The 12558-nt window shown below is 46.0% G+C and overlaps 1 protein-coding gene across 1 annotated transcript; it reads right to left on the reverse strand.

Moving 5' to 3' along the window:
* Positions 1-2040: 2040 nt before the first annotated feature.
* On the reverse strand, positions 2041-9469 carry ATP6V1G1 (ATPase H+ transporting V1 subunit G1). Its single transcript, XM_029062715.2, has 3 exons — positions 9320-9469; positions 4162-4262; positions 2041-2774 (listed from the first exon to the last, which is right to left on the reverse strand). Exons 1-3 carry the CDS (start codon positions 9399-9401, stop codon positions 2601-2603), a joined length of 357 nt encoding a protein of 118 aa, XP_028918548.1. The 5' UTR covers positions 9402-9469; the 3' UTR covers positions 2041-2600.
* Positions 9470-12558: the final 3089 nt, after the last annotated feature.

Here is a 12558-nt window from a genome sequence, read left to right on the forward strand (position 1 = left end):
CCCAGGGTAAGGAAAACCCGCAATGCAGTACTTACCCTGCAGGCAACTGCACACCTGTGCATAACCACTTCTTCTAACTCCAGATGATGCTGCATCCAGATAGATTGAATGCTAGTGGAAGAGAGACACCCAGTTTGGTGGTCACATTTGGTCCAAAATGGAGTGGCAGTACACATTCAGTCAAGTCTCCGTGTGCAGACTTCTGAGGAGTTTAACAGTTTTCTTGCTCCTGTGCCTCTTGGATTACTTTAAAAGATCAGAGTAGCTGATCCAGGAATGTTCCAGTCCATTTTTTCTGTTTTATTTTAACTAACTCTAACCTCCAAACCGCTAGTTCAGGTGTGAATTCCCCAAAACTTCCCCCTCACCATCTTCCTACCCCCACCTATCCACTTTCATCCTTCCCAGTCATCTTTCAAGATATTTCCCATTTTCCAAATCTATTCTTCCCACCCCATCTCTTTGCACCTAATGTGTCGAGTCTTCTTCCCTTTCTGCCCGATATCTTCAACAGCTCACTCTCCAGTGGCTTTCTTCAAACATATATTTCTGTCTCCTATCCTGAAGCCTGCAACCATGGGATTACCTGTGACTTCTCCCTCTCTAACCAGTCACCAAATCAATCAATGGCATTTGAGTGCTTACTGTGTGCAGAGTACTGTACCAAGTGCTTGGACAAGAACAACACAATTGAGTTGGTAAACAAGATCCCTGCCCACAAGAAACTTAACAGTTCACAGGGGAAGACAGACATTAAAATAAATTAGAGATAGGGGAAGTAGTAGAGAAAAAGGATATTTATATAAGTGCTGGAGGGCTGGGGTATTAGAATAATTAATAGGGTCATGAGGTTTCTATTATCTGCTAGAATCCTATCAGTTCCAGATTCACAACATCTCCCAAATCCACCCCTTCTACATATGAACTGCCATCACTCTGGTCCAAGCCCTTGTCATATCCCAACAACTATTCCACCAACTTCCTCAGGAACCACCACCTCCACTTTCAAGTCCATACTTAGCTCTGCTACTTGGATCACTTTTCTAAAATATTTTGCACACACGTCCTTATCCCTCAAAATCCTTCAATGGCAATCCACTCATTTCCACAAACCATCAGCTTTAAGACAATCAACCAACTTTCTCCCCGATCTACCTTCCTCCAGCCTAGACATTTTACTCTTCTAATGCCACATCATGGACTTTTTGCTTAATGCCCTTTCAGCCTGGAACTCCTTCTCACTTTACTACTATTGCTCTCATCTTCAAATCCCTTATAAAAATGACAAATCTTCCAGGACTTCCATGATTAAATAGGGTGGGGAGAAGTTTAATCAATCAGCAGTATTCACTTAGTTTTCATGGTGTGCAGAGAATTGCTTTGAGAGCAGGGGAAGATGCAAAGCAATAGATACAAAGCAATAGGGTTGGTAGATAATACCTGTGAATAAGAACTACTCCAGCAATTTAAGCACTTGAGTACTCAATCTCCACCACACATTAACTCTTTGCTTGCCCCACCTGTGATTTTAGTGTCTGCCTTTCCCCAGCTAGATTGCAAATTGAGGGCAAGATTATAGGTACTAACTCTATCATACCTCCCAAGTGCTTAGATAGCTCTACACAGGTTAAGTGCTCAATAAATACAATTACACTAATATTCTGACTTCCAATACAAGCCACATTGTCTGGAAAAAATATATTTCTGAGGGAAGCCTTCAGGAGCACAGTTAAAAGTCCCTTAACTCATAATTGTGTACAGGGCTGAGGGATAACCCAACCCACCACTCAGGATCTGTGTTGTAACCTGGGCTCAACAAGTCAGAATGACAGGCCCTCCCTGCTCAAAGCTAAGTCAGCCTCCCTACTCATACAGGTCACTGCCTGGACCTGCAATTCCAAAGAGTTGCAGGGAGAAATTTGGACCAACTTCCTTTAGGCCAAGGCACACTGTGGGAGGGATTCTGCTGCTGGCGTAGAGTGGGAAAAGGATTTCATGAGTGCAGTACAAACCAGGGGGCGGGAAGAAGCAAGACAGGCATTAAAGAGTTATAACAGTCTTTATTTCAAGAGATCACCAGTGCATTAAATGAGTGTAGTATGGCATGTGAGGCACCCAAGGTCCACCAGCTGGTCCTGTCCACCCAGTGGCAATGTACAAGTCACTCTAACCCCCTAGGGAGAAGCCCTGGCTTTGAGGATTTCTAGTGCTCTCAGACATTGAGATCGATCACTCAGCCCTCAGCCTGAAAATTCAGCCCTGAGGTGAATCTCGCTTATCTTTGTCCTTCAAGGCAAGTGTCTTCTGCCTTAGATCTTCCAAAGAACAAGGCCCCTTATTGCTGGTTATCAAATAAAAGGCACAGAAGAATTGCACCCATTTAATTGACAAATACAAGACTGGGTCGATAACTCTTTGGCTGTGCTCTACATCTGAAAAAGAAATTTAAATTCCCTAGCCACCATATAGGACCTACTGTATATTATACAGAAATAACTTAATGTCTTTTGACAAGGACAAACTACTGCGTGGCTCAGGCCACGAATCCTACTCAAGGGGAATGAAATGTCCCACGCATGGGACAGGAGCCCGTGCTTCTCCTAGCCATTGATGCGGTAGTTCTCATGGATTTGGGGCTGGATATCACACACGAAGGCCAACAAGTTAACCAGGACTTCCTCCCGGTTCTTGTCAAAGTGGCCCTGAAGAATGACCATCTTTTCCTGAGTCTCCTTCTCTACTTCTGTGGTGCAGCTGCCATGGGAGCCCAGAGCCTACAGGAGGAATGAAAAAGAGAAGAGATGGAGATGGTCATCAGTCAATGGTATTTATTGAGCACTTACTACTAAACACTTGGGAGAGTACAATGCAGTGGAGTTGGTAGATGCATTCCCTGCCCACAATGAGCTGACAAATCAATACTCTCATTCATCCTATGACTAATGAGGCCAGCTTCTACCTTTTTTTAAAAATGGCATTTAAGTGCTGACTATATGTCACACTGTTCTAAGCACAGGGGTAGATACAAGTTAATCAAGTTGGACACTGACCCTGTCCCATTTGGGGCTCACAGTTTAAGGTGGATGGAGAACTGGTTCTGAAACCCCATTTTAGTTGAGGAAACTGAGGCCCAGAAAAGTTAAGTGACTTGCCCAAGGTCACACAGGAGGCAAATGGAAGATTCAGGATTAGAACCTAGGTCTGTGTTCTTTCCACTCCCAGATTAACGGGGCAGGATATTTCACCACGGAATACAAGCTGAAAACAAGCAAGCTATTAACTTCATTTCATTTCAAATGCCAAGGGCTTATTCTAAAAATAGTTCAAGAAACTAGTATTAAATGAGCAACGCTGGCATTTTAACATACTTTATAATGAAGCTTGATGGATTATGAAGGTGTTTTACTTTTTAAATGTAAGTGCACTTACCTTAAATGTAACTGCAGGGGTAGAAAGACGATAATCAATTCAAACCCAGTCCCTGCCCCACCATCTAAGAGGTAGGGTGAGCAAGAATCTTACCTCCATTTTATAGATGAGGAAACTGAGGCTCAGAGAGGTTAATGGACTTGTCCAAGGTCACATAGCAAGCCACTGGAAGTGCAAGAACTAGAACCTGGGTCGCATACCCAGGCCCATGCCCTTCCCAGTAGGCCATACTACCTCTTATTTTATGTGACTCGTGAGCTAGGGTCACCAGTGTATTACAAAGTGTTGAAGTTGATCAACTTTTACCCTCAAGCCAATCAGAACTGTACTTCATACACAAAGCAAGTGCATACAAGATTCTTGGTCAACAACCAGTCATAGTATTTACACCACACTTATTTTGTGCAGAGCACTGTACTAAGCACCTGAGAGAATAGAATTAGCAGACAGGAGCCAATCCCTGATCTCAAGAAGCTTACAATCTTTCCCAATTCACTATACTGCTTGGCTAACTTATCTGATAGCAAAACACTAAGTTTAGTACTTCAAAGCTCTGCGCTGAGCACCATATGCAGAGCACCGAGGAACTTAAGATGATGACAGAGAATACGTTTGCTAATTCTGTTGTACTGTACTCTCCCAGAGCACTTAGTAGAGTGTTCTGCACATAGTAAAGTGCTCAATAAATACTACTGATTAATAAGACGGTGTGAACAACAGAAAGATACTAACTGCGGCTTCCTTGGCTTTGAATTCTTTCTCCCTCTGCAGGCGGTACTGTTCAATCTCAGCCTGGGCTTCTTCCTTTGCCTGCTTCAGCCGCCGGTTCTTTCCTGTTGTCAAAGAACAAGTCTGCATCAGAAGTGGTTGATGGGAAAAATAAAATTAGGCAACTAGCCAGGCTACTCAAGACTATAATAACAGCGCTTGCGCAACAAGCTGCCTTCAGAGCAGCCACTCCAGCCCCCGTTCATCCACAGTTTAGAGGAGCTGCAAAGAGAGTCTGGGCCTGGGAGTTGGGGGACCTGGGTTCTAATCTTAGTTCTGCCACTTACCTGCTGTGTGACCCTGGACAAGTCAGTTGACTTTTTTGTACCTCAGTCCCTCATCTGCAAAATGGGGGTTCAATATCTGTTCTCTGCCCTACGTAGACTGTGAGCCCCATGTGGGACCTGATTATCTTGTATCTACCCCAGTGTTTAGTATAGTGTGCAAACAGTAAGCATTTAATACCACAGTTATTATTACCAAGCAGAGCCCTGGGTCACCCTGCACCTTCTCCTCATAATCAGCATCATCTAGTGGAAAGAGCACACTTGTGGACGTCAGAGACCCTGGGCTCTAATCCTAGCTCCGCCACTTACCTGCCATATGGCCATGAGCAAGTCACTTAACCCTCCGTGCCTCAGTTCCCTCATCTGCAAAATGGGGATTCAATACTTATTCTCTCTCCTACATAGGCTGTGGACCCCAGGTAGAACCCACAAGATAATCTATCCCAGTGCTCAGTACAGTGCTTGGCACAGAGTAAATGCTTAATACCAAAATTATCAAGAATCATAATAAAAGAATTAGAGCCATACCCTTGCAGCCAACTAGGTCTTAGCCCCAGCCCAGACACATGAGGTTTCAGAAATAGGATGACACCCAGCACCCCTGGGGCCCCTTTCTGTCAAGCTGACTAAACCTCCATCAGTCTCCACAGCTCCCACCAACCTTACTTCCTTTGCCATATACATCCTGTATGAGAGTCCTGAACAACCAGTTCTCAGGTTTTCAAAAAAATATTGCATCTGGCCTGCAAAATTGATCCAGAGACTAGCCACATCTCACACTACTGTCCTTCTAGCCCCTCTGAACCCTGGTAGGAAATGGAAGAATGGTCAACTTGATTCTAGGGGCACCAAGCACCCATGTTACAGATTAGCCATGACTTTCCCCCAGGAAGAGAGAGGAAGGGAAGGAAAAGGGGACCTAGTGGCATTCTTGAGCTAAGAGGATACCAGCCTGGTGAGCCTTTCCCCAAGTATATGTTCCTGGTGGCCAGAAAACAAGTCTTGTACATCTGCTGGGCTGTCCCAAGATTGCAGCACAGCTCATCGCACCTAGGGTCACTCGATAATGATCATCACCACTGCCACGAGGTGGTGAGTCTTGCAGCAGGGAGAAGGACTTGGGTAGTAACAGCTGCCTGATGCAGACACTCTCCAGGCAGAAGGTGAAGGTTTAACGGCTCTGACCCATTGCTTGGCACAACCAAGGTAATAAAAACCTCCAATAGTTACCATGAGAGCCACTAGGCCCAGGCCAGAGAACTCCCAGCACTCGTGCCCCAGCAACCCTGAATCCAAAAAACCACCAATCTTCACCCCAAGAGGTACTTTTCTATTTTCCAGATTTCCCAGCTCAGTCACAGCTACAGGTTGACACGGACACGCATCCCCCAAAAATACAAACCCAGGTTGACAGAACATGCCTGGCCCAAACACACCCAGATTTCAACCACAACCACAGATTCCCAAGGAAACAAAGCGCTAGAAAAGATCCAGTACCCTAAGTTTCTATGTCTACTGTCTCCATTTTCTTTCAAGCCCAGCACAGAGGTCAAATGAGAGTCAAGCACACAGTCATTTAGCCAGCTCACTCCCTGGACCCACTGGCTAGACCGGAGTCAAAGAAACTCCGTTGGGGTGTGTTACCAGCGTGACCACAGCCCAACCCCAGGTTTGCTAATGCAGACTGCTGAGGAGAAGGGGTGGGTTAGGTGGAGAAACAACTAGGTCTTGATGCTCAGGGATGGACCAGACCGAGAACCACACCTATCATATCTGTAATTTAATTATTTAAAGTCTGTCTCCTTGTCTATATTCTAAGCTTGTTGTGGGCATGGAATTTGTACGTTTATTGTTATATTGTACTTTCCCAAGAATTTAGTAAAGTGCTCTGCACATAGTACACATTCAAATGCAACTGACTGGTTGAGTCAAGTCACCCACGCCTCACCTTGCTGCATTCAACTCCTTGTCGGTCTGCATGTAGACAGAGCAGTGCTTAATTTTCAAAGGCTAAAACTGATTTTTTAATATTTGTTAAGAGCTTACTATGTGCCAAGCACTGTTCTAAGCTCTGGGGTATAAACAAGCTTATCAGGTTGGACACAGTCCATGTCCCACATGGGCTGACAGTCTTAATCTCCATTTTACAGATAAACGAACTGAGGCACAGAAAAATTTAGTGACGTGACCAGAGTAACACAGCAGGCAAATGGCAGAGCTAGGACTAGAACCCAGGGCCTTCTGACTCCCTGGCCCATCCACTAGGTCATGCTGCTTTTCCTCACCGAAGAAAAAAAAAAATGAGCCAAAGGGGGCAACTAAAAAAAATTAACATTAAAAAAAGTGCACGTTCCAGAAACCACTCGGCCCCTTCCACTACACATTCGCTACCCCCGAGGGGCAGTCCAGGAGAAGACAGTTGAGAAGTTATCTCCTAAAAATGAGGAAACTGGGACAGAGAAAGACAAGTGACATGCCTAAGATCACACAGCTACAGTGACCAAGTTTTAAAAAGAATGCAGTTGTTTTTTTTTCCTGTCTCCAGGCTGGTGTTCCATCCGTTAGGTCACATCATACTGTTGGTCAGAAGAGAGAAAACTTGGCCCGTGCCCTAAAGTATAGTTACCTAAACAAGAGATGATGATGCTTAGGTTAAGTGGGTAAGAATATTAAGCACAGGGCAAGCAGAATGCCCCGGAGAAAGCAGAAGTTGCATCAGATTTCAGGATATCAGCAGAGGACAGCAAAGTTTGCAGCAAATAATGCCTGCAAGAAAGACAACCGACTTATCAGAGACTAATAGAACTGAAATGTCTTCTCACAACAATCTTCTGGCATCTATCTGCCCAAGTTTCTTACACCCTTGCCTCATACCTTCATAGTCAGCTTCTTTTTCCTAAGCATCTATCTCAGTCTCTGCTCTTTCTTTTCCCTCTTCCTGGGCACCAAGTCCTTTCATTTCTTCTCTAGATTTTAGTCAGTGTAACCCCTGCTTTCATTTCAATCATGTTTATTGAGTGTCTGTGTGTATTCTGTGTCTGTGTGTATTCTACCTCAGCACCTGGAAGAATACAGTATAACGGAGTTGGTAGCCAGTCTAACGAGGTGACAGGCTACATTTACAAATCCCCTCCCTGCCAGTGGCGGCTTCTGGGCCTGGAGGTCTCATATGGACTGGAAAAGTTGCCATAGCGGACTCTGGAAAATACTGGGTCATGGTTCTTCAGGAACAACAACCTCCCAGTTACAACAAATGGAAGTTTACAGTCATGGCAGCATTAAATGGGAACAAGTTTCCCAGTTCAAGCTCAACAGAGATTACATATGCAGAAAGATGACTGCAAGAACCCTGAGACTTACAAGGCGGGTTAATATTATATGAAAGGTTTGGGCCAGTTCTTATACCTGGAATATAGTGAACTCGTTGTGGGCAGGAATCTGTCTGTTGTTATACTGTACTCTCCCAAGAGCTTAGTACTTAGTATCGAGCACACAGTAAGTGCTCAATAAATACTGATTTAGTATTTAGTATTTTGAATTTAGCCCCTCGACTAAAAGATAAGTCCCTGATCAAGGGTCAAAAGCCCTTTAGCCTCCAGGGGCACTCATTGAGGCTTTGGGGGGGGGGGGGGCAGCCTCTTGCATCAGAGCTTGACGTCAAGAATGAATTCATTCAATAGTATTTATTGAGCGCTTATTATGTGCAGAGCACTGTACTAAGCGCTTGGAATGTACAAATCGGCAACAGATAGAGACAGTCCCTGCCCACTGACGGGCTTACGGTCCAATCTGGTTGCAAAGCTGGTTTTTCCAAACAGACTCCACTTAGCCTAAACCTCCTTTGGGTGAGGGACGGGCCTAATTTAGTGTCCACCGTACATTTCCCAGCACTTTACTCCAGGGCGGTGTGACCTTGGGAAAGTCACTTCACTTCTCTTTGCCTCAGTTACCTCATCTGTATTATGGAGATGGAGACTGTGAGCTCCATGTGGGCGTGGGCTGTGCCCAACCTGATTACCTGTGTATATATAGTGGTATTTGTTAAGCGCTTACTATGTGCAAAGCCTGGTACCCACCCCGGCTCTTGGAACAATGCCTGGCACATAGTAAGTGCTTACCAAGTACCCTCCAAAGGATCACATGGCAGTGAAGGAAAAGGTCAAGGCTTAAAAGGGCTTTGCAATCAACCCACTGGCTAGTTTCCTAGTTTAGGGGAAGTTTAGGGGAAGCAGCGTGGCTCAGTGGAAAGAGCCTGGGCTTGGGAGTCAGAGATCACGGGTTCGACTCCCGGCTATGCCACTTGTCAGCTGTGTGACCGTGGGCAAGTCACTTCCCTTCTCTGGGCCTCAGTGACCTCATCTGTAAAATGGGGATTAACTGTGAGCCTCACGAGGGACCACCTGATGACCCTGTATCTCCCCCAGCGCTGAGAACAGTGCTCTGCACATAGTAAGTGAGTAACAAATACCAACATTATTATTTCCTGGGCGTCAGGTGCAGGGCCGGGGAAAGAGCCCGGGCTTGGGAGTCAGAGGTCACGAGTTCGAATCCCAGCTCTGCCACTTGTCAGCTGGGTGACCGTGGGCAAGTCACTTCCCTTCCCTGGGCCTCAGTGACCTCATCTGTAAAATGGGGATTAACTGTGAGCCTCACGAGGGACCACCTGATGACCCTGTATCTCCCCCAGCGCTGAGAACAGTGCTCGGCACACAGTAAGTGAGTAACAAATACCAGCATTATTATTTCCTGGGCGTCAGGTGCCGGGCCGGGTCTGAACCTTGAAAGGGGGCGCAGCCCCTCGGTCGCCCCCGACCCCCCGGTTCCTCCCCACTCACGTTTGCGGGCTTCGGACACCTTCTCGGCGGCGCGTTTCTCGGCCTGCAGCAGCTGCTGGATGCCCTGCGACTGGCTGGCCATGGTGGCGAGGAGCGAAGACCCAAGGCCGGTCCCTTGCGGAGCAGAGGAGCGGCCCCGCCCCCTTCTCGCCCGTCACGTGACCCGCGGGACGGGCGGGGGAGGGAGCGGAGTGGTCACGTGGTCGCCCAGGCTAAGGCGGGCGGTCACGTGGTTTCTCGGACCCGAGCGGGGGGGGGGGCGAGCCGCTCCTTTTTTTCTTCCCGGAGCATGCGCAGACCGACTTCCTCCTCCCTCCTTCCCCCTTCACCCTCTCCCAGGGCGACGTGGCCATGGAGGCAACGTGGCCATGGAGGCAACGTGGCCTTGTGCCATCGATTCCTCCCCGCCTCTCATTCCGCCCACGATAACCCCTTCATTTTTTAAAAAAAAAAAACAAAAACTTTTTGGGTTATGAATGCACGAGCCCGGGCTTGGGAGTCAGAGGTCGTGGGTTCGAATCCCGGCCCTGGCACTTGGCAGCTGGGGGACTGGGCAAGTCACTTCTCTGGGCCTCAGTTCCCTCGTCTGTAAAATGGGGACTAAAACCGTGAGCCTCACGTGGGACCACCTGATTACCCTCTATCTAGAGAAGCAGCGTGGCTCAGTGGAAAGAGCATGGGCTTTGGAGTCAGAGGTTATGGGTTCGAATCCCGGCTCTGCCACTTGTCAGCTGTGTGACTGTGGGCAAGTCACAACTTCTCTGTGCCTCAGTTACCTCGTCTGTGAAATGGGGATCAAGACTGTGAGCCCCACGTGGGACAAGCTGATTCCCCTGAGGCTACCCCAGCCCTTAGAACAGTGCTCTGCACATAGTAAGTGCTTAACAAATACCAACATTATTATTATTATTACCCCAGCGTTTAGAACAGTGGTCTGCACATAGTAAGCGCTTAACAAATACCGACATTATTATTATTATTACCCCAGCGCTTAGAACAGTGGTCTGCACATAGTAATAATAATAATACTAATGTTGGTATTTGTTAAGTGCTTACTATGTGCAGAGCACTGTCCTAAGCCCTGGGGTAGATATAGGGTAATCAGGTTGTCCCACGTGAGGCTCACAGTTAATCCCCATTTTACAGATGGGGTAACTGAGGCACAGAGAAGTTAAGTGACTTGTCCACAGTCATACAGCTGACAAGTGGCAGAGCTGGGATGCGAACTCATGACCTCTGACTCCCAAGCCCAGACTCTTTCCACTAAGCCATGCTGCTTCTCTAGTAAGCACTTAATAAATACCAACATTATTATTATTATGTCTGTCCTTTCATAGGCAGCAGCTCTGCAGAAGCAAGGAGCAACTTCTCCCTAGATTCAGTGCTTAGAATGGTGCTTGGCACATAGTAAGCACTTAACAAATATTATTATTCCTGTTGTGGGAGAACCAATCATTAATAATAATGGTATTTCCTTAATTCAATCATATTAATTGACCGCTTACTCTGCACTGAGCACTGTACTAATTGTTAAGAGCTTACTATGGGCCAGGCTCTGTACTAAGTGCTGGAGTACATACAAGGAAATCTGTTTGGATACAGCCCCTGCTCAAAATGGGGCTCGTTGTGCCAATCGCCATTTTACAGATGAGGTAACTGAGGCACACAGAAGTTTAGTGACTTGCCCAAGGTTACACAGCAGACAAGTGTCTGCAGCGCTTAGAACAGTGATTGGCACATAGTAAGCCCTTACCAAATACCATTAAAAAGAAGTGGCAGAGCTAGGATTAGAACCCATGACTTTCTGACTCCCAGGCCCATGCTCTATCCACTAGGCCTTGCTGCTTCAATCAATTATATGTCCTGAGCAGTTATTCTCTGACAATCACTGTACTAAAAGTACAAAAAATTTGGAGCTTGCAACTAAATTGAAGTGATAGACATTATATTAAATTATAGATAGAGGAAAACAATACAGTAAACGGATAGTAAAATGGTATTTGATAAGTGCTTACTATGTGCCAAGCACTATTCTAAGCCCTGGGGTAGAATGCCAGATAATCAAAAACTCTATCCTGTCAGCTCCTGGTGGGCAGGGACTGGGTCTTCAGACTCCAATGTATTGTACTTTCCCAAGGGCTTAGTACAATGCTCTTCAATCAATCAGTGGTATTTAGTCAGTGCTTACTGTGTGCACAACACTGTAATAAGTGGTTGGGAGAGTACAATATTGTATGCAGACTATTCAGCATGAAGTAAGGGTTCTAGGAATATCACTGATTAATTAATTGATTGGAGAGGGAAAGGAAGTGTGGGTACCTAAGTGCATAGGTGATATAGAAGTGCTGAAATGGCTTGAATGGGGTGAAATAAGGTGAGATGAGGGAGAAATATAGAAAGTTCTCCTGCAGGAAATGTAATTTCAGAAGGGTCTGAAAGGTGGGGTGAGCAGTGGTCTGCCAGGTGTGACTCAAAGCTTCTTACAGCTCACAGAACATCACATCTTTCCCTTCTAGACTGTAAGCTCATTGTGGGCAGGGAATGTGTCTGTTTATTGTTATATTGTACTCTCCCAAGCACTTAGTACAGTGTTCTGCCCACTGTAACCGCTCAGTAAATTCATTCAATAGTATTTATTGAGCGCTTACTATGTGCAGAGCACAAATCGGCAACAGATAGAGACAATCCCTGCCCATTGACGGGTCTGGTATAATACCATTAAAAAATACCACTGATTGATTGACTATTCTAGTGACAGAAGTGGTTCCACACACCCCAACATCCAGGTTAAACCTCTGGGTTCTTCCTGCTAATCCCTTTTAGACTGGAAGCTCCTTGTGGGCAGGGAATATGTCTACCTCCTATGGTATATTTTACTGTACCAAGCACTTATTCATTCATTCATTCAATAGTATTTATTGAGCGCTTACTATGTGCAGAGCACTGTACTAAGCGCTTGGAATGAACAAGTCGGCAACAGATAGAGACAGTCCCTGCCCTTTGACGGGCTTACAGTCTAATCGGGGGAGACAGACAGACAAGAACAATGGCAATAAATAGAGTCAAGGGGAAGAACATCTCGTAAAAACAATGGCAACTAAATAGAATCGAGGCGATGTACATTTCATTAACAAAATAAATAGGGTAATGAAAATATATACACTTGAGCAGACGAGTACAGTGCTGAGGGGATGGCAAGGGAGAGGGGGAGGAGCAGAGGGAAATGGGGGGAAAGAGGG

Source organism: Ornithorhynchus anatinus, chromosome 4, assembly GCF_004115215.2.
Source record: "Ornithorhynchus anatinus isolate Pmale09 chromosome 4, mOrnAna1.pri.v4, whole genome shotgun sequence".
Taxonomy (NCBI): domain Eukaryota; kingdom Metazoa; phylum Chordata; class Mammalia; order Monotremata; family Ornithorhynchidae; genus Ornithorhynchus; species Ornithorhynchus anatinus.

Coding starts and splice junctions, on each gene's coding strand:
- ATP6V1G1 (XM_029062715.2), bottom strand. CDS start 9,401: ATGGCCAGCCAGTCGCAGGGCATCCAGCAGCTGCTGCAGGCCGAGAAA. Junction 4,263..9,319: donor GGTGTCCGAAGCCCGCAAAC/GTGAGTGGGGAG, acceptor CTTTGACAACAG/GAAAGAACCGGCGGCTGAAG. Junction 2,775..4,161: donor TCAAAGCCAAGGAAGCCGCA/GTTAGTATCTTT, acceptor TTCCTCCTGTAG/GCTCTGGGCTCCCATGGCAG.